Source organism: Budorcas taxicolor, chromosome 5 (assembly GCF_023091745.1).
Source record: "Budorcas taxicolor isolate Tak-1 chromosome 5, Takin1.1, whole genome shotgun sequence".
Classification (NCBI taxonomy): Eukaryota; Metazoa; Chordata; class Mammalia; order Artiodactyla; family Bovidae; genus Budorcas; species Budorcas taxicolor.
In genome coordinates, this window is record NC_068914.1 from 41,622,699 (window position 1) to 41,648,138 (window position 25,440).

The window sequence follows — 25,440 nt, forward strand, 5'->3', positions numbered from 1 at the left end:
TAGGAGAGGAAATAAGGGAAATTGCAGGACTAGAAAAAACATAGCCAGAATAAATGAATTAGAGCAACAGTGAAATTGATCAATAGATCCAGGAGCTGCATCTTCAAAGAATAAAATAGATCAGTCTGAGAAGGCTAACATGTAAATAGGGAGCAGATGCAACTGTATGTAATGAATGAGGGATATGTGCGCCACTGGAGAAGCCATTAGAATTAAGAGAGAACTGCATAGACATCTCTGCTAATAGGTTAAAAATATGAAGCAATAGAGAAATATTCAGGAAAAAGATGTAGAAGAAGATGAGATTCTGTAATGTGTTTTTAGATTATTTCTGCGGTAATCACAATCCAATTACTTGTATGACCTAAACAATGAGGAAAACAGACATTTCCTAATTTCATGGAAATCGATATCATTTAAATACAATTAGGTTATTACTCCACTCCAGTACTCTTGCTTGGAAAATCCCATGGACGGAGGAGCCTGGTAGGCTGCAGTCCATGGGGTCGCTGAGGGTTGGACATGACTGAGCGACTTCTTTCACTTTTCACTTTCATGCGTGGGAGAGGGAAATGGCAGCCCACTCGAGTGTTCTTGCCTGGAGAATCCCAGGGACAGGGGAGCCTGGTGGGCTGCCATCTATGGGGTCGCACAGAGTTGGACACGAGTGAAGTGACTTAGCAGCAGCAGGTTATTATTAGAAGATAGCTGACTCCATAGTGAATAAATATTTTTAGATTAAAGAGCAAATTTAACCTCCTAGGCCAGACAACTCTAGTTACAACTAGAACAAACTATTTTCCTATCACAGATCTTACCAAGCCACCAAAAACAGTGATGCCAGAATCTGATAAAGTTGGGGAGTGCAGGAAGGAAAGAAAGCTGTTAACATAGTTATAAAAATCCTAAGTAAAATATTAGTAAACCAAAGCCAGCAAATAAAAGAATAATCTGCCTTGATCAATTAGTTTATTCTAGAAGTACAAAAGAGTGTTCAACTTTGATCACTTGATAGATCAAAGGAGAAAAATCATATGATTAACATAGAGAAGTATCCAAAAATCACCCGATACATTTCAGTCAGCTTTCCAGATTTAAAATTTTTGGTGAAGTGGAGAATTCTTCCTTTATATGGTAAAATATATCAATCTCAAAATAGCTACATAGAGCAGCTTCCCCCTGGATGTTTAAAAATGTTAAATGAAAAAGTATTGTCAGAAGTTGACATTCTGGGTCATCGAATGACATGTTAACTTCAAGAATAATCTGGCATGCCTTTTATCACTAGTGTTGAGCACTTTGGGGAGGTTTTATCCAGTGCAATAAGATGCTAAGTGAGTATAAATATTAAAAAGACTTTGATACAATTATGTGTAGTTGATACAGTGATCCACTGTAAGACATTAATAGAGCAGTTAAAAGTTCAGTAATGTGGAGGTAGAATATTCACCTCTAGTCAATTAAGAAGACGAAAGATGGACAGCGTGCTGTATCTCTTCCTGGACTGCTCTCCCAGTCCTGCCAGTCTCCCACGGACCTTCACCTGTCACATCCTTAACTTTGGTCGGATCTGCCTTCATTGTCAAGCTCCGGGAGTTGGTGATGGACAGGGAAGTCTGGCGTGCTGCAGCCCATGGGGTTGCAAAGAGTCAGACACGACTGAGTGACTTTCACATAAATCATCTCAAAGATTTTTTTAAAAAAGAAGTCTAGAAATAGATCCCTGGAGAAGGAAATGGCAACCCACTCCAGTATTCTTGCCTAGAGAATCCTGTGGACAGAGGAGCCTGGTGGGCTGCTGTCTATGGGGTTGCATAGAGTCAGACATGATTGAAGTGACTTAGCATGCATGATGCATTGGAGAAGGAAATGGCAACCAACTCCAGTATCTTGCCTGGAGAATCCCAGGCACAGAGGAGCCTGGTGGGCCGCCATCTATGGGGTCACACAGAGTTGGACATGACTGAAGTGACTTAGCAACAGCAGCAGAAATAGGTTCCAGCGTCTAAATGTCTTATAAAGGTGGCATTCAATTGATAATTTTATAAGTGGCCTTGAAGCAGCTGGCTAACCATTTGGAAAATAGATAATTAGAAGTTATTCCCTGTATCTTAGACCAGGATAGATCACATGAATTACAAATTAGCAAAAGACATAAACAGTTTGGACTTCCCCGGTGGCTCAGTGGCATAGAACCCACCTACGAATGTAGGAGGTGTGGGTTCGATTCCTGGGCAAGGAAGATCCCCTGGAGAAGGAAATGGCAACCCACTCCGGTATTCTTGCCTGGGAAATCCCATGGACTTTGTGCCTGGCAGGCTACAATCCATGGGATTGCAGAGTCAGACATAGCCACTAAACAACAACAAAAGCAATTTACAAAGAGATAGAAATGGCCAATAAATCAAAAGGTTAGTTTTACTAGTACTGTGTTCAGATTGGGAAAGATAAAAAGAATGGCAATACTCTAAGCAGAGAGAGAGAGTGTTGTTATACATTGCAAACAGGAATGAAATTACTTTTAAGTATTGGGATGGAAATGGAGCAATATAATGGAAAGTGTTAGAATTTTTACCTCAGCAATTACATGTGTTATACTTTAATTGCCCAGTTGGGTAAATTTGCAAAAAATAGAGCCCAAGGATACTCACTGAAACAGTATCTATATCAATGAAATAAGAAAGGACATCTTAAATATTCAATGTGAGGAATGTGGTTAAATTCTATACAATGGAATGCTGTATAGCTGTTTTAAATTATATAGATGTTTATTTGTTGAAACTGAAAAGAATCCCACAAAGTGGAGGGATTGTTAGAATACAGCCAATGTCTGTGCAGCGCTTTAGCGCAGTGCTCAGTGGGTGGTAAGTTTGCAAATTGTACCTTTTTTAAAAGGTAGGAGAGAGAGGTTATAAATTATTGCACACTCAACTACTGATCAACAAGCATTACTGCTTCATTCTTGTCAGACTAAAGTCTTTCTCTGGGTCCATTACTTACCCTACTCTGACCACTTAGCGCTTTTTTTTTGCTCTTTATTTTATTTTTTACTTTACAATACTGTATTGGTTTTGCCATACATTGGCATGAAGCTGCCACGGGTGTACATGACCACTTACCTTTTAAACTCATATTTTTTTATTTTCCAGCACCAGCTCCCTCCTAGCCAGGGTTGTCAGCCCACTGCCCCTTTGCATTTGCTTGCCATTGTGTTTTTGTATACCACTTCTCCTGCCTGGAATACTCCTCCCCTTTCCGCACCCCAGTCTGAACCCATGCATCCTTGAAACCCCTCTGTGCTTTGTGAAACTTAACATTCCGGCTTCAGTCTCTGCTCTCCACCAGGGCTCATGTGAGAATTCAGCTAAATTGGTTCATGTGGTTCCTTGAACATGACTGCTGAATTAGAGCACATTTAAAAAAATAATTTATTGAAGCAAAATTCACATAACAAAAAGTTAACCATTCTCTAGTGAACAGGTTCAGTGGTATTAAGCACATTCCCTGGTTACTGCAGTTACCCTGAGACATGTCCCATCGTTCCAAGGGAAACTCCTCTGTCATTCCCCTCCAAGGTGCAGTCTGTGTCTGTGGATTTTCCTATTCTGGGTATTTCATAGAAATGGAATCATACTCTACGTGACCTTTTGTGTCTACTTCCTTTCACGTAGTTTTTGCTTTGGAGGTTCTTACGTGTTGTAATATGTCTCAGGACTTCATTCATTTTTAAGGCTGAATAATATTCCATCACGTATATGTATCATAGTTTGTTTATCCATTCTCTGTTGATGGACATTTAGGCTGTTTCCACCTTTTGGTTATTGTAAGTAGCGCTGCTGTGAATATGTGCGTATGTGTACTTGTTTGAGTCCCGGTAGTCAGTTCTTTGGGGTATGCACCTAGGAGTGCAGTAGTGGGACCAGATGGTAATTCTGTGTTTAACTTTCTGAGGAACCACCCAGCTCTACAGTGATCACACCATTTTACATCCCCATCAACACTGTACAAGGATTCAATTTCTCTATCTTTTTCAACACTTGTGATTTCCCATTTGAAAAAAATTATACCTATCGTAGTGGGTGTGCAGTGGCACCTCATTGGTTTGTATTCACTAATTAATAATGATGTGGAGCATCTTTTCATGTACTAACTGGTTGTATATCTTGGGAGAGTTGCCAATTCAAGTCCTTTGCTCATTTTTAAATAGGATTGTCCTTTTTTTGTTGAATTTTACAAATTTTTTATATTCTAGATACTAGACCCTTAGTACATATCTTTCAAAAGTTAAAAACTTATGTGTTTAGTTTTTCTGTTGTGCTGAGTCTTCATGTTACATGTGGGCTTTCTCCAGTTGTGGTGAGTGGGGGCTCCTTTCTGGCTGTGACGTGGGGGCTCTAGGTCACAGGCTTCAGTAGTTGCAGTACGTAGGCTCAGTGGTGGTGGCTCCCAGGCTCAAGAGTGTGGGCTCAGTTGTGGAAAGTGGGCTTAATTGCCCTGTGGCATGTGGAATCCTTCTGGACCAGGGATAGAACCTCTGACCTTGCACTGGCAGGCAGATTCTTAACTGCTGGACTACCGTGAAATTTCCTTAGCACATATCTTTCAACATTAGGTCTTCCTGGCTTAACTTTGCTCTTCTCTTGGTGATTTTTTTTTAAACCTCTGGTTCAGTTCAGTTTAGTTCAGTCGCTCAGTCATGTCCGACTATTTGCGACCCCATAATCTGCAGCACGCCAGGCCTCACTGTCCGTCACCAACTCCTGGAGTCCACCCAAACCCATCTCCATCGAGTCGGTGATGCCATCCAACCATCTCATTCTCTGTTGTCCCCTTCTCCTGCCCTCAGTCTTTCCCAGCATCAGGGTCTTTTCCAATGAGTCAGCTCTTCACATCAGGTGGCCAGAGTACTGGAGTTTCAGCTTTAGCATCAGTCCTTCCAATGAACACCCAGGACTGATCTCCTTTCCATGGACTGGTTGTGTCTCCTTGCAGTCCAAGGGACTCTCAAGAGTCTTCTCCAACACCACAGTTCAAAAGCATCAATTGTTCAGTGCTCAGCCTTCTTCACAGTACAACTCTCACATCTATATATAACCACAGGAAAAACCATAGCCTTGACTAGCCAGACCTTTGTTGGCAAAGTAATGTCTCTGCTTTTCAATATGCTATCTAGGTTGGTCATAACTTTCCTTCCAAGGAGTAAGTGTCTTTTACTTTCATGGCTGCAATTACCATCTACAGTGGTTTTGGAGCCCCAAAAAGTAAAGTCAGCAACTGTTTCCACTGTTTCCCCATCTATTTCCCATGAAGTGATGGGACCGGATGCCATGATCTTCATTTTCTGAATGTTGAGTTTTAAGCCAGCTTTTTCACTCTCCACTTTCATTGTCATCAAGACGGTCTTTAGTTCTTCACTTTCTGCCCTAAGGGTGGTGTCATCTGCATATCTGAGGTTATTGATATTTCTCCCAGCAATCTCGGTTCCAGCTTGTGCCTCTTCCAGCCCAGCATTTCTCATCATGTACTCTGCATATAAGTTAAATAAGCAGGGGGACAATATACAGCCTTGACATACTCCTTTTCCTATTTGAAACCAGTCTGTTGTTCCATGTCCAGTTCCAACTGTTGCTTCCTGACCTGCATACGGGTTTCTCAAGAGGCAGGTCAGGTGGTCTGGTATTCCCAGTTCTTGAAGAATTTTCCACAGTTTATTGTGATCCACACAGTCAAAGGCTTTGGCATAGTCAATAAAGCAGAAACAGATGTTTTTCTGGAACTCTCTTGCTTTTTCCATGATCCAGCGGATGTTGGCAATTTGATCTCTGGTTCCTCTGCCTTTTCTAAAACCAGCTTGAACATCTGGAAGTTCACGGTTCATGTATTGCAGAAGCCTGGCCTGGAGAATTTTGAGCATTACTTTACTAGCGTGTGAGATGAGTGTAATTGTGTGGTAGTTTGAGCATTCTTTGGCATTGCCTTTCTTTGGGATCGGAATGAAAATGGACCTTTTCTAGTCCTGTGGCCACTGCTGAGTTTGCCAAATTTACTGGTATATTGAGTGCAGCACTTTCACAGCATCATCTTTCAGGTTCTGAAACAGCTCAACTGGAATTCCATCACCGCCACTAGCTTTGTTCGTAGTGATGCTTCCTAAGGCCCACTTGACTTCACATTCCAGGATGTCTGGCTCTAGGTGAGTGATCACACCATCGTGATTATCTTGGTTGTGAAGATCTTTTTTGTATAGTTCTTCCGTGTATTCTTGCCACCTCTTCTTAATATCTTCTGCTTCTGTTAGGTCCATACCATTTATGTCCTTTATCAAGCCCATCTTTGCATGTTCCCTTGGTATCTCTAATTTTGTTGAAGAGATGTCTAGTCTTTCCCATTCTGTTGTTTGCCTCTGTTTCTTTGCATTGATTGCTGAGGAAGGCTTTCTTATCTCTTCTTGATATTCTTTGGAACTCTGCATTCAGATGCTTCTATCTTTCCTTTTCTCCTTTGCTTTTTTTCCCTTCTCTTCTTTTCACAGCTATATGTATGGCCTCCCCAAACAGCCATTTTGCTTTTTTGCATTTCTTTTCCATGGGCATGGTCTTGATCCCTGTCTCCTGTACAATGTCACAAACCTCATTCCATAGTTCATCAGGCACTCTATCAGATCTGGTCCCTTAAATCTATTTGTCACTTCCACTGTATAATCATAAGGGATTTGATTTAGGTCATACCTGAGTGGTCTAGTGGTTTTCCCCACTTCCTTCAATTTAAGTCTGAATTTGGCAATAAGGAGCTCATGATCTGAGCCACAGTCAACTCCCGGTCTTGTTTTTGCTGACTGTATAGAGCTTCTCCATCTTTGGCTGCAAAGAATATAATCAGTCTGATTTCAGTGTTGACCATCTGGTGATGTCCATGTGTAGAGTCTTCTCTTGTGTTGTTGGAAGAGGGTGTTTGCTATGACTAGTGTGTTCTCTTGGCAAAACTCTATTAGCCTTTGCCCTGCTTCATTCTGTATTCCAAGGCCAAATTTGCCTGTTACTCCAGGTGTTTCTTGACTTCCTACTTTTGCATTCCAGTCCCCTATAATGAAAAGGACATCTTTTTTGGGTGTTAGCTCTAAAAGGTCTTGTTGGTCTTCATCGAACTGTTCAGCTTCAGCTTCTTCAACATTACTGGTTGGGGCATAGACTTGGATTACTGTGATTTGAATGGTTTGCCTTGGAAACGAACAGAGATCATTCTGTCATTTTTGAGATTGCATCCAAGTACTGCATTTCGGACTCTTTTGTTGACCATGATGGCTACTCCATTTCTTCTAAGGGATTCTTGCCCACAGTAGTAGATATAATGGTCATCTGAGTGAAATTCACCCATTCCAGTCCATTTTAGTTCACTGATTCCTAGAATGTTGACGTTCACTCTTGCTGTCTCCTGTTTGATCACTTCCAATTTGCCTTGATATATGGACCCAGCATTCCAGGTTCTTATGCAATATTGCTCTTTACAGCATCGAACCTTGCTTCTATCACCAGTCACATCCACAACTGGGTATTGTTTTTGCTTTGACTCTGTCCCTTCATTCTTTCTGGAGTTATTTCTCCACTGATCTCCAGTAGCATATTGGGCACCTACTGACCTGGGGAGTTCCTCTTTCAGTATCATATCATTTTGCCTTTTCATACTGTTCATGGGGTTCTCAAGGCAAGAATACTGAAGCAGTGTGACATTCCCTTCTCCAGTGGACCACATTCTGTCAGACCTCTCCACCATGACCCACCCATCTTGGGTGGCCCCACAGGGCATGGCTTAGTTTCATTGAGTTAGACAAGGCTGTGGTCCTAGTGTGATTTGATTGACTAGTTTTCTGTGAATATGGTTTCAGTGTGTTTGCCCTCTGATGCCCTCTTGCAACACCTACCGTCTTACTTGGGTTTCTCTTACCTTGGGCGTGGGGTATCTCTTCACGGCTGCTCCAGCAAAGCACAGGCGCTGCTCCTTACCTTGGACGAGGGGTATCTCCTCACCGCTGCCCCTCCTGACCTGGAACGTGGAGTAGCTCCTCTCGGCCCTTCTGTACCCACGCAGCCACTGCTCCTGGGACGTGGGGTAGCTTGTAAAATGTTACCCACTTGTAAAGATTTTGAAAGATGGGATGCTCCTTGTAACGTTTTTTATGTTTGTCTTTTTTTTGTTTTGTGGATTCTGCACATTGCAGTGCATAGTTAAGTGCTTAAGAGCCGTAAATCTAAAGCGAGGAGAATAATAAGGACTGTTTCCTTTTCAGAGTCATCCTTTTTGAATTTCCATGACTCCGACTGTGAACCCAAAGGATCACTACCCTGTGACTCTCTGCTTTCCCTTAACACTGAAAAGATTCTGGTATGTATCTTTTGTGCCTCCTGTTTTGGAAACACAGTGATACTAGTTCCATAAGGCAGAGATGGCTTCTGTTTATCAACCAGGAGTTGAATCCAGTTGCATAAGATAAAGATAGGTCATCTGTTGTTTATTCACACTGAATCATTATGTCTTATGACTTGGGTGGTTGGTCATTCTGGACCTAGGACTTTTTACTTTCAAGTTCCAAGGAATAAAAAATAAATAACTTTATTTCTAGAAGCCTTATGATTTGCAGGTGTAGTATAGTCTTATTTTTCTAGCCTTGCCTGGATATCTTTTATGTCAGTACCAACTAAACTGTACGAGAGACCTCTCCATTCCGGAGCTGAGTACCTGGCGCTGCGTACCTGTCTCTGCTAGCGTGTGTCCCCCGCCAGCCAGCTGCCTCAAGGTGCAAGGGTTGTTTGTTCCCACTTAATTCTGTGAGGCTGTTCTTTCAGTGCCCAACGTTAACATTTTTCCTCCAGACCTTTTCCTTCAACATCCACACAGATTGTTTGCTTCTTTTGCTTCAGAATTTCCCTTTAGTATACTCTTTATTTTCCAGATAAAGCTCTGTCTTTTTATGGAAGAACTACAGAATATGGGTAGAAATTGCAAACTAGTGAATGGTCAGCTGATTATACCTAACTCGTTGCATAGCCGTCAACTTGATATAGAAAAAAACATGTCCAAAACTAGAGTGGGCTAACTTGTGAAGTAGTGAGTTAACCATCACTGAAGACATTTGAGTAGAAACTGGTTAATCCCCATCTTGGAGAAGCAAGTAGATTATGAGTTATTAGGGACCTTCTTGCTGATTCAAATATTAGCTACTAGTTGCATTTCAGTTTAAGATGGCACTAGCTAGAAACCTATGGGAGAAAGCTTATTAATCTAGGCCTTTTGTTTTCCCGAGGTTGAAAACATGGGAGTTAAACCATTTATTCGTTAATTTTTCAGGTATTTATTTTGTATCTGTTTGTGCCAAGCGTTGTGCTAAGTAAGTACTTAGCCAGAGAATGGTAAGCCCAATAACCTTGGCCCCAGGACTTAGGTCTCCTGTTGCTCCTAATCAAATAATTATACAAATAAACATAGAAGTACAGTTGTGCAAATATATGAAGAAAAAACAAAGGGTCAGTATTCCTGAAGATATCAGGGAAATCAGGCAAGACAGGTTTTAGGATTTGAAAGATAAGCAGGGACCTGAAAGGTGGATTAAAATTAACCTACTAGGAGTGTGGGGCTGTGTGTTTAAACTGCTTTGATAATAGCTGCCTGCTTTGTCCACAGAAGATATCTATAGGTATGATATTAGACGTGGGAGAGATTCTTTTTTGATCAGGAAAATAATTTGTCCATATTATACTTTTCCTGCCCACTTCTGTTATAGAATAAAATGAAAACACTTTAAACTCAGATCTGCTCTTCAGTATAAATATATATATATTTTAAATTCCCGTCCGCGCAGTGCGTGCCACTGTCCAGCTGTGCACGCCCGCATCGCCGCTCCGCTGTGCGCACTTCAGTATATTCAAGAGGTTGCTTGGTAAATGGTTTATTTTCATGAGATTTCGTTTCTGTTCTCATCCCATCTTTTTCATGAAGACTTGGCAAATGGTAGACCCTCACTGAATACTGGATGAAATAATAAGGTTTTAAAAGTATTAAAAAGCCTTGTTTATCGACTGCTTTCCTTGGCTCTGCACAGTTTATTTATTAGAGAAGTGTTTTACACCTGTGTGTTTGTCTGTAAGCAGCTGGTGCGGAGGAAGGACTTGTGTCTGGTCACAGCTGACCGTGCACACAGTGCTGTGCCGCCTTCACGCGTTGTCGAATCTGTCGCTTTAAAAGAAACGGAACCTGGCTCCCATGTATGGAAGCTCCCAGCTGTAGAGCAAAGCGAGAAAGAGCTGACAGAGTTCCTTTCTAGCCATTAAGGTTTTACTGGAAGAAATAAAGTGTAAATGTTCCCAAAGGAGTAGAGTTCTTTTTCATTTTGTTTGGGGTCCTGAATGAAGTCCCAAGTTCTCTGAGGTGGGATGCTTTTCTGAGCTGTATCTTCTAACTTATGTTCTAAGCAGAGGCAGCTTATTCTTGGCCTGTTTTGTAGGCAAACCAAAAACCACTCTGTATCTGAACATCAGTCTGGACTTCAAGAGTATAGGGAAAATAGGTGGAAATGCCTGTTATTCTGTAGAGTCAGTGAAGCCCAAGAGACTATGGCTAATGAGAAGCGATCATTAGCTAAAGAGCATACCCATCAGTTAGAAGAGTCACCCACGGGGAAATATTTGACTGTCATACCTGCCTGTAGGCATCGATGTGGTAGATTAAAAAAAAAAAAAAGGAATTCAAATAATTGAGATGTCACTGAGTTCTGATCCTGAAGTTTTGCCAAAAGCAACATCTTTAGTTTTGTGCTAGCTTTTCCTGTCTATATGTGTGTTCAAGTTTTAATCACATCTTAGATGAATCTGGTATGAAGTTATCATTTTAATCTGTATCCTGTAGGCTAAGCATATCATACCATAGCATCAACAGTAAAACCTTCTGACAAAGTGACGGCTGTTTGCATCATCAGATATGATTTGTCTCCAGAGCACAACAGAGCCATCATTTTGTATGTTGGACCACTGCTGCCTGTAAAATCACTCCACTTACTAAATTAATTCTACTTTGTTTTCCCCTAGTTTCCACTCTTACTTTAGCTGTTGTACCAAGTGTGCATATGTGTGTCTGTGTGATTTCTTGTACTGTGTCAGGCCGGATGGTTCTGTTCATTGCCTGCTATGCATTGTTTAAGCGCATCTTGCTTCTTGTTCAGGTTTTACTGGCCCTGTTATGGCATCATCCCTGTACAACCTGTGTCTCTTACTTCTAAAGAGTTCTTTACAGTTTACAAAGTAATGTTCTGTTATCAAGCCACTTTGGAGACCAGTCAGTAGAATGTGATCTTTGTAATGTGATTGACATCATTGAATAGCCTGTGGCGGGAGCTTTGAAACAGCCAAGAAGATGAATCCTCATGAAATTAAAAAGATAGGTGTTCCTGGAAATGGAAAACCACAAAATGCGTCTTAAAGTACATCATTGATATGACTGAATGTCAGTGTTTTCTTGCTTCCATATAAATTAAATGTAAGTTTAATTGTTTTAAATGCAGGTTTCACTGTCAGTTCCTCTTCATCTGAGATAAGCTAAAATGTATGTTTGTCTTTATTTCAGAGCCAGGCCAAGTCTATTGCTGAACAAAAGAGATTCCCATTTGCAACTGATAATGACAGCACAAATGAAGAATTAGGTGAGGCTTGACTTGGGGACTTTTCTTGGGACATTTGCCTGGAGTTTATGATTAGATGTAGAGTGGGTAGGCAGGATGGTGTGGCAGAAAGGACACAGAGCCTGGCTCTGCCAGCATGAGCGGTTTGATCTTGGGTAGGGCATTCAGCCCTTGTCAGGGTTTGATATTTATTATGTCATAAAATAAAAGGTCTGGATAGAATCAGTGTTTCTTTGGAAATTAATAATTATGGTATGAGTTCTAACGAGCTGTTTAGTTCAGTTCAGTTCAGTCACTCAGTCATGTCCAACTCTTTGCAACCCCATGAATCGCAGCACGCCAGGCCTCCCTGTCCATCACCATCTCCTGGAGTTCACTCAGACTCACGTCCATCAAGTCAGTGATGCCATCCAGCCATCTCATCCTCGGTCATCCCCTTCTCCTCCTGCCCCCAATCCCTCCCAGCATCAGACTCTTTTCCAATGAGTCAACTCTTCGCATGAGGTGGCCAAAGTACTGGAGTTTCAGCTTCAGCATCATTCCTTCCAGAGAAATCCCAGGGCTGATCTTCAGAATGGACTGGTTGGATCTCCTTGCAGTCCAAGGGACTCTCAAGAGTCTTCTCCAACACCACAGTTCAAACGCATCAATTCTTCGGCGCTCAGCCTTCTTCACAGTCCAACGAGCTATTAGCACCCATTAAAAGATGATTTGTGTGCTGCCATCAGATATGAGCAATACAGAAGTGAAAGCAGAAGAGAACCACACCTCCTTTAGCCTCTGTGTCATGACGTGGCTGCGTTGGATTAGTGTTACTCATGGTTCCAGTCAGTTATTGTTGGTCCAAACTCGTGGGTGTAGAAGATTGAGCTCATTCTGATCTGCAAATGGGTCATGCTGTTTGGCTTGTTCAAGGCGTGTCTTGAAACAGCCTGGTTTCGCCAGTGCCTGATATGCTTTGGGTGTGTCTCCATCATTGCCTAATCAGCTCACACTTGAAGGAGTGGAAGCAAATTGAATACAGGACTGAAGAGTGCAGTTGGACAGATTTCACAGAAGGGTGTGCTCCTGGTAGCCCAAAGCACCTGAAGAAATTTTTGTCTGATTTACACATAATTATTTTTATCCTTCTGCTGCCATGTCCATTTTATGTTAAGGCTGAGCACTATTTTGAAAATATTAATCACCTTTTATTTGTATTCTTTGAGTAAGCTTTGAGAATTATCCTTTAAGGCATCAGATTTGGTCTCCTTTGTAATCCTTGAATTCTGTTCAATCTTATATTCATTTATTAAATAATGAATTAAGAGTGTACTATGTGCCAGGCCTGTCCTATGCTCTAAGAGTAATCCTAGTACATCCTGGGATAGTATAGGCTCCAAGCTGGTGTGGGATCTTCTGAATGTCAGTATTTATTTATTTTTTCTTGGAAAAATGACCTCTGTAAGCATACATGTTGCAAAGAGATGTGAAATTGCTGGTTAATAACAGTTTCTGGGAGATTCCATTTATCCTAGTTTTCTCTTTATGTCTTTGAACTCTCACAACTAAATTTAGATCCTGCTGCGGCTGCTGCTAAGTCGCTTCAGTCGTGTCCGACCCTGTGCGACCCCATAGACGGCAGCCCACCAGGCTCCCCCGTCCTTGGGATTCTCCAGGCAAGAACACTAGTAGTAATTTTTTTGTACAAGATTTAGATTACTTTTCAATACATATATATGTGCTAGTCATGTCCAACTCTTGTGACCCCATGAGCTGTAGTCCGCTGGGGTTCTCTGTCCATGGAATTTTACAGACAAGAATACTGGAGTGGATTGCCATTTCCTCCTCCAGGGGATCTTTCCAGCCCTGGGATCGAACCTGTGTCTCTTTACGTCTCCTGCATTGGCAGGCGATTCTTTATCACTGTGGTACCTGGGGGTTTTCTCAAAAAAAAAAAAAAAAATCTACTTTTAGATGGAAAGATTTGAGAGCTGCATTTGATTTTATTTGAAAGGAGTTCAACACCTTGGCCATGAACAACAATTTAAGCATGTTCCTAAATGTAATATTTATCCCCTAAAGCTGGATTTGTTTTATGGGTCACATTCATTTGTTCATTCAATAGATACTTACTGATTATGAGAAGCTAGAGAGGAAATTCTGAAATTTTTAGATCTGAAAGAATCTCATACAGTTAAGGAGTAATTGAGTTACAATACATGTAAATGGTAGGATTGTGCCTGGTACCTATTAAGAATATAGTGCATGTTACTATTACTGTTATTGTTATTTTTACTACTAGTGCTCCTGATTCCCACCAAAGAGGTCTCTGGCTAGCCCATTATCTGCCACAACTATCTGAATAGTATCCACTCCTGTTATTCTAAATATGAGTTTGACTTTAATTATCTTTTCAAAGAAATTAGGATGAAAACAGACCTCTTTTCATGTTGAAGAATGCATCCCAGAGCTCTTGTATTATTATGATGCTCAGTGTTTTGAACTTTACTTTTCTGAGGTTAGTTATAAAATCTCTTTCTGCATTTAATGTATTTACTACTTTTTACTGTCAGGGAATTTAAACTGAATGACATTAAAAGTTTCAGTTGCCCATCTTCTTGGACACTTATGTCCTTAAACTAGAGGGTCACAATAAAGCTTTTTTTTTTGCAAAGAAATAGATCAAATAAGATCAAATATTGAATTAAGAATATAAGTTTTCAGAAATATTGGGGGCTTTAGGGAATTAGGGCAAATATTACAGGTGGAAATATATTCTAGATTAAAATTAAAATTTATTGGTTTTTTTTTTTTTGGACAGGTGAAGTTTAGTCAAAATACTGCCATGTTTGAACAGGTTGTCCTGACTCTAACTTCAAAATACCACTGACATAAGCAGTTTGATTAAAAACTGTTATGATCTTTAGAGAATATTTCGAGTAATGTTTTGACTGTATTTTGAATAGAAGAGCTAGGAAAAGACTGCAACTGCATATTGCCGTGGTGTGAATTAGACCTACAGTTAAGCATTATGTTAATACTTATATAATACTATGGTAATTGGAACCTCTGTTTTTGCTCTTAGTAGGTAATTGGCAGAAAATTGGGCACCTGCAGATATTGAGATATGTGATGCTCTTTGTTTATTTCTTCTAATGTTCATAGTAAAGTTACATTGCTGTGTTATATGGATATTATACAGGCTTATTACTAGCTCCTTTGAAATACAGATAGGAAATACCATAAAGATTACTTGATATTTGAAAGTGAGTGATGGGGTTAGACAAAGATAATTGCTTTTTGCAGGCAGATGTTTTATAGATATCTTTGATAATTTAAACCTAGATAGAATTAGACTGACTAGCAAATACCAAATGGTAGGATAATTCAATTACACCTTATTAACTCTAAGTTTCCTTTAACTGCTTCTAGTCCTTGGAGCTGCCTTTTAAGATTTGGTGAAGAATTTAGTTGCCTGTTTCAGTCCGAATCCTTTATTCATTCCTTTAATGTTTCTATGTTCTTTATTCTAGCTATTGCGTATGTGTTGATTGGCAGTGGTCTCTATGATGAAGCAATAAGACATTTTTCAACAATGCTTCAGGTAATTTTTCTTCTTAATCATATAATTGCAAGTTTATAGTAATGACAAAAATATGGACTGATGTGTAACTAAAGTGCTGCAATAAAACTTAGATTTTAAGATTTTACAAGAAAGTAAAGGAAATCGGCCCTGACTGAGCCCTTTCTTGGTGGTGCAGGCCTCATAACATGCTCTCATTGAATCTTTGCAGTGTCACTTTATTTTAAAGGAGATCAGGCAATTTGCTTGTAGTCTCCCCACCAGCAACAGGCAGAGATGAGATTCAAATGCAAGTTTCAGAAAGATAAACATCAGCTTCAGTTCATTTTACTGTCTCCCTTGATATCTCTCATGAGATGCAGACACTGGAAATTCTTGGAATTGCGGATGTTTACTCTCTGTGCAGGTGCTGATCTGCATGGTTAAGTCCACTCATGGATTTGTTTCTCACCGTAAAGTATAAGACCCTTCAGTAGGAGCATTTGACCTCTGCTTACTGATGGCTGTGTTAAAGTCTGGTTCAGACCAAGTGCTTAAATACCTCAGTATAAGAGCTGCATAGGAGACCTGTAAAATGCAGCCTGACATTATGGTCCATATGTCTTGGGTCATTATTTAACTGTATTCTGGTAGATGCTTGGCCATTATCCATTATCTGTTGAGGACGGTCAAGTAAGGTTAGAAATACCTGAGTTCTAATCTATCTCTGCTGCTCACTAGAAAGTTGTTTAACCTCCTGGATTATGGGCATAATAATAACTACCTCCAAAAATACTCTAGTTCAGTTTAAATGAAATATCTTAAAAAAAGCACTTTACTGGATGCCTGGCACGTACAGTAAGTGCTCAGTTAATTTCAGCCACTCAGAGTACCATTCTGGCATATTCGTCTGTGCTCATACAGTAAGAGCCAGTAGACAGTTTACAGTTCAGCAGGCTGATTAAATTTTAAAATATCAGTTTTGAAAATTTTGCTCTTCTTTTCTCTTTTTAAACATAGAATTAATTATGTTGATAACTTACTCTTCACTCTCAAATAATCAATAAGATGTTTTTATAGTTATTACTTTAAACTCCTTGCATCTAAACGGCTATGTGTTTGAGTGGTCATATGGGATAATATTCTTCGGTGGAGTTTAAAGTACAATGGGTAGATTATAAAGTTTTAAAAATCATCCTTTTGTTTAATGTTGCAGTACTAGAAAAGTAAGAAAGCACTGGTTTGAAAGGGGGGCTTTGATACATTTATAAGAGCGCATATCAGTTAATTTATGATAGCAACCAGAAGACAACAGTTTGAGCTTGCAGATGTATTATCAGTTCATTCAGCTTTTTGAAAAATATTATCTGTCTAGTTAAAGGTAATATAACAATGTTAAATAAGATAAGTAATAAAAAATTTCTCAATTCTCCCACTCTAACATTATTTAAGTTTTTTGTTTATGACCTTTTCAAAGTATGTGTTTGTTTTTTTGTAATCTGGATATATATACTATTTTGTATTACTTTTTCACTTAATTTTATAAAGTTTTTCCATGTTTCTCTACAGTTATTATTTTAATGACTCTATAGTATCTCTGGTGTCCATTTATTATTGTAAAACTTCTCTTGCAGTTGTGTTCAGAAAGTAGATCAGAATTTTTCTCTTTGTGCTAAGAAAAGATATTAATATACTGACGTTTGATGTAGTGTTTTCATCAATCTACATTGGGTTGCTTTCAGCTGATAGATTTTTCTTTGAGAATGCATGGAGTATAAATTGGACTGCTGATTCTGGTGATCCAAGCTACTGATGGGGCGGGAATGGAAGTCAGGGGTGCAGCAGAAAGTTCAGGTGCTCCAGGCCCATGGGAGACAGGCCTGTGCCATCCTTCATAGCACTTCTTAACCCGGAACTCAATGCCTTGGCTTTCCTGCTGGTGCTCTTCTCGGTGATGTCTCTCTTCCCTTTTGTTTTGGTTCTTCCCAGCCTTTTCTGCATCATAAGACATGTGGAAAATCATATTTTCATGACACACTGGAATAATAAGCAGGAGCAAGTTTAGAGGCATCCATACAGAGCTTGGTGAAAATCTGTCACACTTTATGTTATATGACTGCGATAAATATATAATACAAAGATTTGATATTAAATGATAAAATTATTTTTTAAATTTTAGTAAGACTTGATCCTGCTTTTCTGGATGTAGTTTTTCTATATTAGGCTTTATGAAATTGATGCACATAATTCCTACGAAAGAGTTTTTCATTGATTTCTTCAAGTTCTTGATAGCCAATCTCATCAAGGAACTCTACAACCAGGTGGGAGTGAATGTCCAAAGAATAGTTATTGCTACTTCTTTAACTGACCAAAACTCTTTTTCTTATCATGAATCAGAATTTACATGTCAGTCTCTTTAATTTTATTTTTACAGTATGACCATTCTTTAAATCTAAGTGCTCTTCCTTTTCTCTTTTTGGCAAATGTAGCAATACTTTGTCTTGCAGTAATGAAATTGGTTTTTAGCCCAGCAATACTTTTTATTTTTATTGTCCGGTATTCAGAAGAGTGGTAAAGTATTTCTCCTCATTAGGACTCAACCCAGTATCACTGGAGGATCATTTCTGTCAATACATTGTGTCAGCTATTAGATGTCCATCTGTTCCTTGCAGGACCTTCTACATGTGCAAAAACCCCATATTTTTTTTGGCTGCGCCACGTTTTAGTTGCAGCATGTGGGATCTAGTTCCCTGACCAGGGATTGAACCCAGGTCCCCAATGTTGGGAGCATGGAGTCTTAGCCACTGGACCACCAGGGAAGTCCCCAGAATTCTATATTTTTAACCCGGTAAACATACCTTAGCAAATCTTCAGTGATAACTGCTCACAGACAAACTTTTCCAGTTTTTTTAGTTTGTCGTTGTTTAGTAGGGAAGTCTTGTCTGACTCTTTGCAAAACCATGGACTGTAGCCTGCCCAGCTCCTCCATCCATGCGATTTCCCAGGCAAGAATACTGGAGTAGATTGCCATTTCCTTTTTTAGCTCGTTAACTCTTGACAGAATGTTTATCTCGGACATACTGCAAGCTCCAGCTTGAAGCAACAACACATGGAATCAGATTCCATTTATAGAAAGCTGAAGACAAATGGGGCCATGGGTGCTGGGATTTTATTATATTTACTGTATATATAAGATCATTTAATGTGAAATTTGGATCTGTGCTCGAGGACACATATTCCAGAATGACCTTTTGATGTAAAGCTTTTATACCTTCTCATTGGCTTAGTTGCAGGATCAGAGAACAAACTTACGGGATATTTCCATAATCTTTGTTGTTTCAATGTGTTCATTTTAACATTTATCCAAATGTGGATTGTTTAGAACATCTTTAAAGGAAGACAGTATTCCCTGAGCATCACAGTTTCCAACTAAACACGATTTCAAGATTTATTAGATCTGTCCATCTTCGTTGGAAACTCTTGATTTTAAAAGCTTATCAGTTGGTACTGTCTCGATGTCCATGTCTTTGTGTCCTTTCCACACGTGTTGGTGCCTCCATAATAGTGTTCTTGAAAGCGGGAAACTCTCCTGATTTCTGTGCTGCTTCGATGCTCATGCAGGGCTGGGTGACCTAAGTACTGTGATAATGTTCAATGAGGCAGTTGACCTTTGCTATTAGTTGTGTGACTTTGAACTCATCTGACTCTGATCTGATTGTAATGGAACTGAATTCATGAAAGAACTTTGTTTTTTTTAACATTAGCAGAGAAAATGTAAAGCATTCCTCTGCTCATGATCTTGTAGTCTTACTTTATGCACATACGTACGTGCACCTGCCGCTCACACAGAACTCCGTCCTCCTTACATTGCTGGGCACTGTCGCTTTTTACTTCTTTGTCTTTGATCCAGTGACTTGCAGGTTTTAACAAAAAGCCAACCTTGTGGTGGAAAAATGAATATTTGTAAATTTTAAAATCACTATGTAAATAATATAATGAATATGGTAAATTAGACATTTATGGATTTAAAAAAATTTATTTTTTTTTAATTTGAGACATCTAAGTGGGCCTGACTCCAGTAAGCTATCTTATTATACCATGATTTTGTATTTGCATAAAGTGAATAATATTGGACAATTGAGACATTAGTTTAATTCATTTAAAATTCTGAAAAGGTTATAAAGTATAAATATTATTAAACTCGTGTATTCAAAAATACTTCAAAATGATATGCTGAGCTCAATTTGTTTTTAGAAATAAACATTTTTTTATTTGAAAAAATAGTTCATTGTAACATTTCATAAAGAAAGAATTGTGTCTTGTTGTTAACATCCAAAGCCTGTGATAAAATAATAAAGTTGTATCAATCAAAAAAAGTAATGAAATCTACCAATTAAATTTAGGAACCTGTTATACTAGACTATATTGTGGTATGATAGCAACCACAATAATTATATGAGGCTTCCCAGGTGGCGCTAGTGGTAAAAAACCCGCCTGCCAATGCAGGAGACATAAGAGATATGGGTTGGATCCTTGGGTTGGGAAGATCCCCTGGAGGAGGGCATGGCAACCCACTCCAGTATTCTTGCCTAGAGAATCCCCATGGACAGAGGAGCCTGGAGGGCTACAGTCCATCGGGTTGCAAAGAGTCAGACACAACTAAAGCAACTTAGCACACATACACAATAATTGTATATTCTTTTATGTTGTTGGAAAAGAATTCTAAGAATATATATATATATATATAAGTTGAACAATAGAGGAAACTTAGAGGAAACTTGAGTAACATGCATCTGTTAAGTATTTAGGTTTTCTCCATTCAATTTACAATAACAAAATGGATGTTTAGTTATTGTGATTGTTATCATGGTTATAGTCTAGTATTACGGGTTCCAAATCAACGGCATACTCTCCCCTGAACCTGCCACATCCCCCCACCCACAACTGAAAAAGAATCTCTAGTCATACCCTCGTGTTGCCAAGCTCAATGAATGGCACCCCTCCATAGGGTTACAACATGCTTCACACATATGTGTGTCGCCGAGCTCAATGAATGGCACCCCTCCATAGGGTTACAACATGCTTCACACATATGTGTGTCACTTACTTCATCACCAGCTCTGTCTGTATATCTCCTAAGTATCTCCTTCATCCATCTGCGGTTCCCAGCTCTATTCAAACCATGGCCAGCCACTTTGATCTGCCAGATGACAGATGGGGCCAGCGTTTCCTGGCGTCTCTCCTCACACCCTTCACACACATGCACATGTGCACGCTGTACAAACATGTACTTTAAACACTCATATACTTTGCTGTTGGTTTTAGGTTAATATGGTTCTTACCTGCTTCTCCAACCTCAGCTTGCTTCTCTCAGAGTCTTTGCACCATCTGGACCAGTCATTCTGGGATTCCCCCACCCCCTAAGACCTCAGTCTAGGTATTTAAGTCTTTATACATTTTATAAAGCACCATTTATCTCTCTCACACTTACTGAGGGTGTAACATTTATATTTTTGGTTCTTTGGCTGTGCTCCAAGAAAACAAGAATCTTCTGCCATCTGTGTTGGTTTTTCTTACTGTGGTATTTGTAGCACATGGGATGGGGCATGCTTATAGCTGGCCCTGAGTAAATAGTTGTTGAAAGAATGACTAACCTCCATATGACATATAGTGAAACAGAGGAGGGGAGCATACCTATTTTCCAGGGGCATCTGTAAGGAGTTAGAGAAGAGGGAGTGTTTGAGCTGAGACTTGGAGGATGGAAAGATTTTCCTGGGCATAGAGACAACGGGTGAGTGTTTCAGGCAGATGAGAGCATTTGCAAATGCACCCAGCTTGGAAGCCTGTGTTGCATCTAAGTAATGCCAATTTTTAGGGTATGAACTGGGAGTGGGGGAGTGAAAGGAGGTGAATGGTGATGCAGAAAAGTGATCAGTGATTTTTGCAAAGGCATTTAGATGTCACCTCACTGTTTTTTCAAATCCTGAGGCTCTACCCTTTAGTGGGTGCTGAAATTAATTGGTGAGTCAAGACTAACATTTTTTAAATGAAATATACCTGATAAGGAAATATCAGATAACATTGTGTATAGCAAGGCTTGATGAGACTTAGTGAAACTTTTGTTTCTGATGTGTTTGTGTGTATATTTATGTATATATGTATGAGTGTACTGTGTTACAGTGTAAAATGTATTTCTTAAAGTGAAAAATGTTTGAATTTTGCTGTTGTAGGTGTTGGGAAGCCAGTGAATAGTTTCAGCCAGGGAAGTGTCATGATCAGACTTAATTCACTCTTAATATGGGCCTGGAGACTGGATGGGAAGAAACAGGAAGTGGTTGAGGCCATTGCAGTTGCCACATGAGAGGAAGTGGCTGCTGGATCAGGAGATGAAACTACCAGGATTTCTTGAATAGGTGTGTTGGCTGGGGAGATGAGGATGACTCCCAGAGTGGCTGGTGTGGCCACAGGGTATACGGAGATGTCAGTCAAACAAGAATAACTCTATTTATTTTTAATTTTTTTCTATTGAATGGTAATTGCTTCACAATGTTGTGTTAGTTTCTGCACAGTATGAATCAGCCAGGTGTGCTGTGCTGTGCTTAGTCACTCGGTCGTGTCCGACTCTTTGCGCCCCCATGGACCGTAGCAGACCAGGCTCCTCTGTCCCTGGGGATTCTCCAGGCAGGAATACTGGAGTGGGGTGCCGTGCCCTCCTCCAGGGGATCTTCCCAACCCAGGGATCGAACCCACGGTTCCCGCATTGCAGGCAGATTCTTTACCATCTGAGGTACCAGGGAAGTCCAAGAATACTGGAGTGGGTAGCCTATCCCTTCTCTAGCGGATATTCCTGACCCAGGAGTCAAACTGGGGCCTCCTGCATTGCAGGTGGATTCTTCACTGGCTGAGCTACCAGGGAAGCCCAAATCAGTCATAAATATACATATATCCCCTCCTTCCTGAGCCTCCCTCCCACTCCCCATCCCACCCCTGCAGGTCGTCACAGAGCACCAAGCTGAGCTCCCTTTGCTAAGCAGCAGCTTCCGGCCAGCTACCTGTTTTACACATGGTAGTACAGATATGTCCAGAGAAGGCAGTGGTGCCCCACTCCAGTGTTCTTGCCTGGAGAATCCCATGGGTGGGGGAGCCTGGTGGCTGCCGTCTGTGGGGTCACACAGAGTCGGACACGGCTGAAGCGACTTAGCAGCAGCAGCAGCAGGGATACGTCAGTGCTGCTCTCTTGATTCATCCCACCCTCTCCTTCCCCTACTGTGTCCACAAGTACATCCTCTGTGTTTGTGTCTCTGTTCCTGTCCCACAGAAAGGTTCATCAGTACCATAACTCTTTATTTAAATGTACTTTTTCCTAATTTACCTCTTGTCATGTTATAAACATTTTCTCAGCTGAGAAGAAAAGCTTCTTGGATAGTGTATCTTGAGACAAATCTGAAAGTGGGGTTTGCTTTCACCGGCGCCTGTCCTCGGCAGGCGTGAGCTGCGTGGGGTCACCAGCTGCTCCCACTGCCCGACCTGGACGAGGCGCTGCTCTGTCGCTGTGCTGTCTTCCGGCAGGCGCTGGTCCTGGGGAAACACGTGAAGACTGTCTTAGTTTGATTCCTCAGTGGGGAACTCTCTTTCCTGTTTTTCCTTACTCTCTGGCCCTGGATCCCACTCCCAAGCTACTTGCTCTGCCTTTCAACCAGGAAGAATATTTAAATGTTGAAGTTTTGTCTCCAGGTGATAGAATTATAGGGTGCCCTTTATCTTCTTTTTTGTGCTTTGCTTCATTTTCTAAATTTTCTATAATTTGTAAGAAGTTTTCTATTTAATTTATTTAAATACAATATTTCCAGTTGATAGTAAAGTTTTCTGTTACTTTCTGTAGTATGTTTTACTTACTGCTGCTGCTAAGTCGCTTCAGTTGTGTCCGACTCTGTGCGACCCCATAGATGGCAGGCCATCAGGCTCCACCATTCCTGGGATTCTCGAGGCAAGAACACTGGAGTGGGTTGCCATTTCCTTCTTCAATGCATGAAAGTGAAAAGTGAAAGTGAAGTTGCTCAGTTGTGTCCGACTCTTAGCGACCCCATGGACTGCAGCCCACCAGGCTCCTCCACCCATGGGATTTTCCAGGCAAGAGTACTGGAGTGGGGTGCCATTGCCTTCTCCAATGTTTTACTTAACATATGTTTTTTTTTTCTGATTATAAACGTATGTGTGTGTTAAACAATTAAAAGGAATGCATCAATGTATTAAGCAGAATAGGAAGATATCTAGTAATCCCACTTCCCAGAGGAAATTACTGTTAGTATTTTGGAGAGCATTTTTCTATGCACATATTGGCCCACATAATCATATACAAGCCTTGTTTATAGGAGGTGACCACCATTCTTCTGTCATTCTGTAGCTCATACTTTTCTCCAATTAGCGAATAGCATGGGCGGGCTATTACACACATGTTATAAATCAGAGATCCAAGACTGTATGGGAGCCAGAGCAGCAAGTTACATGAGCAAAGTGAACTGATGTAGTGCAGAGGCTCATGGTGAGCTGGTGGATGTTACACGTCCTTCTAAACAGGCGCCCAATACTTCGCTCTGGTTGGGTTTTGTTCTTGTTGCTGTCATGTTCTCACATCCTCATGCCCAAATGTGAGTCTGTCATTGTTGGATTCTTCATTTTCCAAGAGAAGCTAGAAATCTGTGATTGTTTACTTGACTTTTTTCACCTTTCCATATACAGTGAGGCCCATCTGCTGGCTGGGTTGTAACCAGTGATGCCTTGTGTGTGTTAGTCACTCAGTGGTGTCTGACTCTTTGTGACCCCATGGGGTGTAGCCCACCAGGCTCCTCCATCCATGGGATCTTCCAGGCAAGAATACTGGAGTGGGTTGCCATTTCCTTCTCCAGGGCATCTTCCTGACCCAGGGATCGAACCTGAGCCTCGTGCATTGCAGGCAAACTCTTTACTGTCTGATCTACCAGGGAAGCCCCAGCCAGTGACACACCAACTTACTCCCTGATGTGGTGTACCTGCTTCTGTTTATGGAAGCCTTTTTTTTTGGGGGGGGGGGGTTGTTTTTCAGTGAATAGCATCTTATCCTTTGTTTTTTCCCATTTACTCATCATTTAAGTTGATATGTCTTTTTCTGCAATACTGGCAGACACTCAGTCGCAGATTTGAAACTGATTATAGATTGGTCTGCAAGATACATCATCTGATGTAGTCCTGTTAAAGTCTTCACTCAGGACCTGATAGCCAGAGGCTATGTGCTCTTCTTTCTCCAATGTATAGGGAAGGGTTCAAAGAAGAGGGAAAGAGTTGCACAGTTACATGCTGACAAGTGGTGTTTCACTCTGCAAGTGAGGCAGTTCATACTGCTGGCCGGCGTATGGGACTCGATGGAGGGGCAGCAGACGCTCTGTCCTTGGGCTTGAGAGGCGTTTTATCCAGTGCACATGGGAGCAGTCTGCAAGAAAGGTTTGGTTCTTATTCTGACCCATTAGAATAAAGGATTGTATTATATTAATACCTAATAGATTGTGGAGCCAACTCATCTCTTGTTCCTCATTGAGCTGGCTGTGATGGGTTCTTTCCTTCTCAGATTCTTTCATGACTGTTTGAAAACAGATGAACCAGGAAGAGGCATCACCCAGTCCATTACTCCTGTCTCTGCATCTCTGAGCATCCGTTTTTTCTCTGGGCTGTGACTGCTGGTGCTGCCAATAGAGAGTTGTTGAGAGGATTACAATTTAAGTAAGATGACTGTGTGAAAGAAGCTAGCACCAAGCTCAGTAATATTGGTTTTATTTTTTTAGTGTTTTAAAATGTAAATCTCTTATTCGTGTCTCCTTCAAATGCGTTTTTAAAATGTAGACTCTTTTGGTCGGGGGCTGTGTATTGATTGACGCGAGTGATGGTAGCATATCATAGCTGTAATTTGCAGCATTAACGTGCTTTAAGCAGAAACTGACTTGTTTTGTTTTGTCTATAGTGTTTGACGTGTTTCTGTTTTGGTCTGACTAGGAGGAGCCTGATCTGGTTAGTGCAATTTATGGCCGAGGGATAGCCTATGGAAAGAAGGGACTACATGTGAGTATGGAATAGTCACGCTTACCATAGTGTCTACATGACTGGATGCAGGCCAGGGTTTCCGTGGAGCCCCTCCCTGCCCTCTGGGCTCTGATGGGACAGCGGGGGTAGTGCCCCAGTTCACAGATGAGACAGCGGCCAT

General features: G+C 40.7%; 1 protein-coding gene across 1 annotated transcript in view; it reads left to right on the plus strand.

Moving 5' to 3' along the window:
- The window catches only part of TTC13 (tetratricopeptide repeat domain 13), an 82,792-nt gene that overhangs the window by 12,682 nt on the left and 44,670 nt on the right, over nt 1–25,440 (plus strand). The window contains exons 2-5 of the mRNA XM_052640040.1: nt 8,285–8,379; nt 11,611–11,686; nt 15,181–15,251; nt 25,233–25,298. Of these exons, the coding sequence (XP_052496000.1) occupies nt 8,285–8,379; nt 11,611–11,686; nt 15,181–15,251; nt 25,233–25,298 (308 nt within the window). The remainder of the gene's footprint in view (nt 1–8,284; nt 8,380–11,610; nt 11,687–15,180; nt 15,252–25,232; nt 25,299–25,440) is intronic.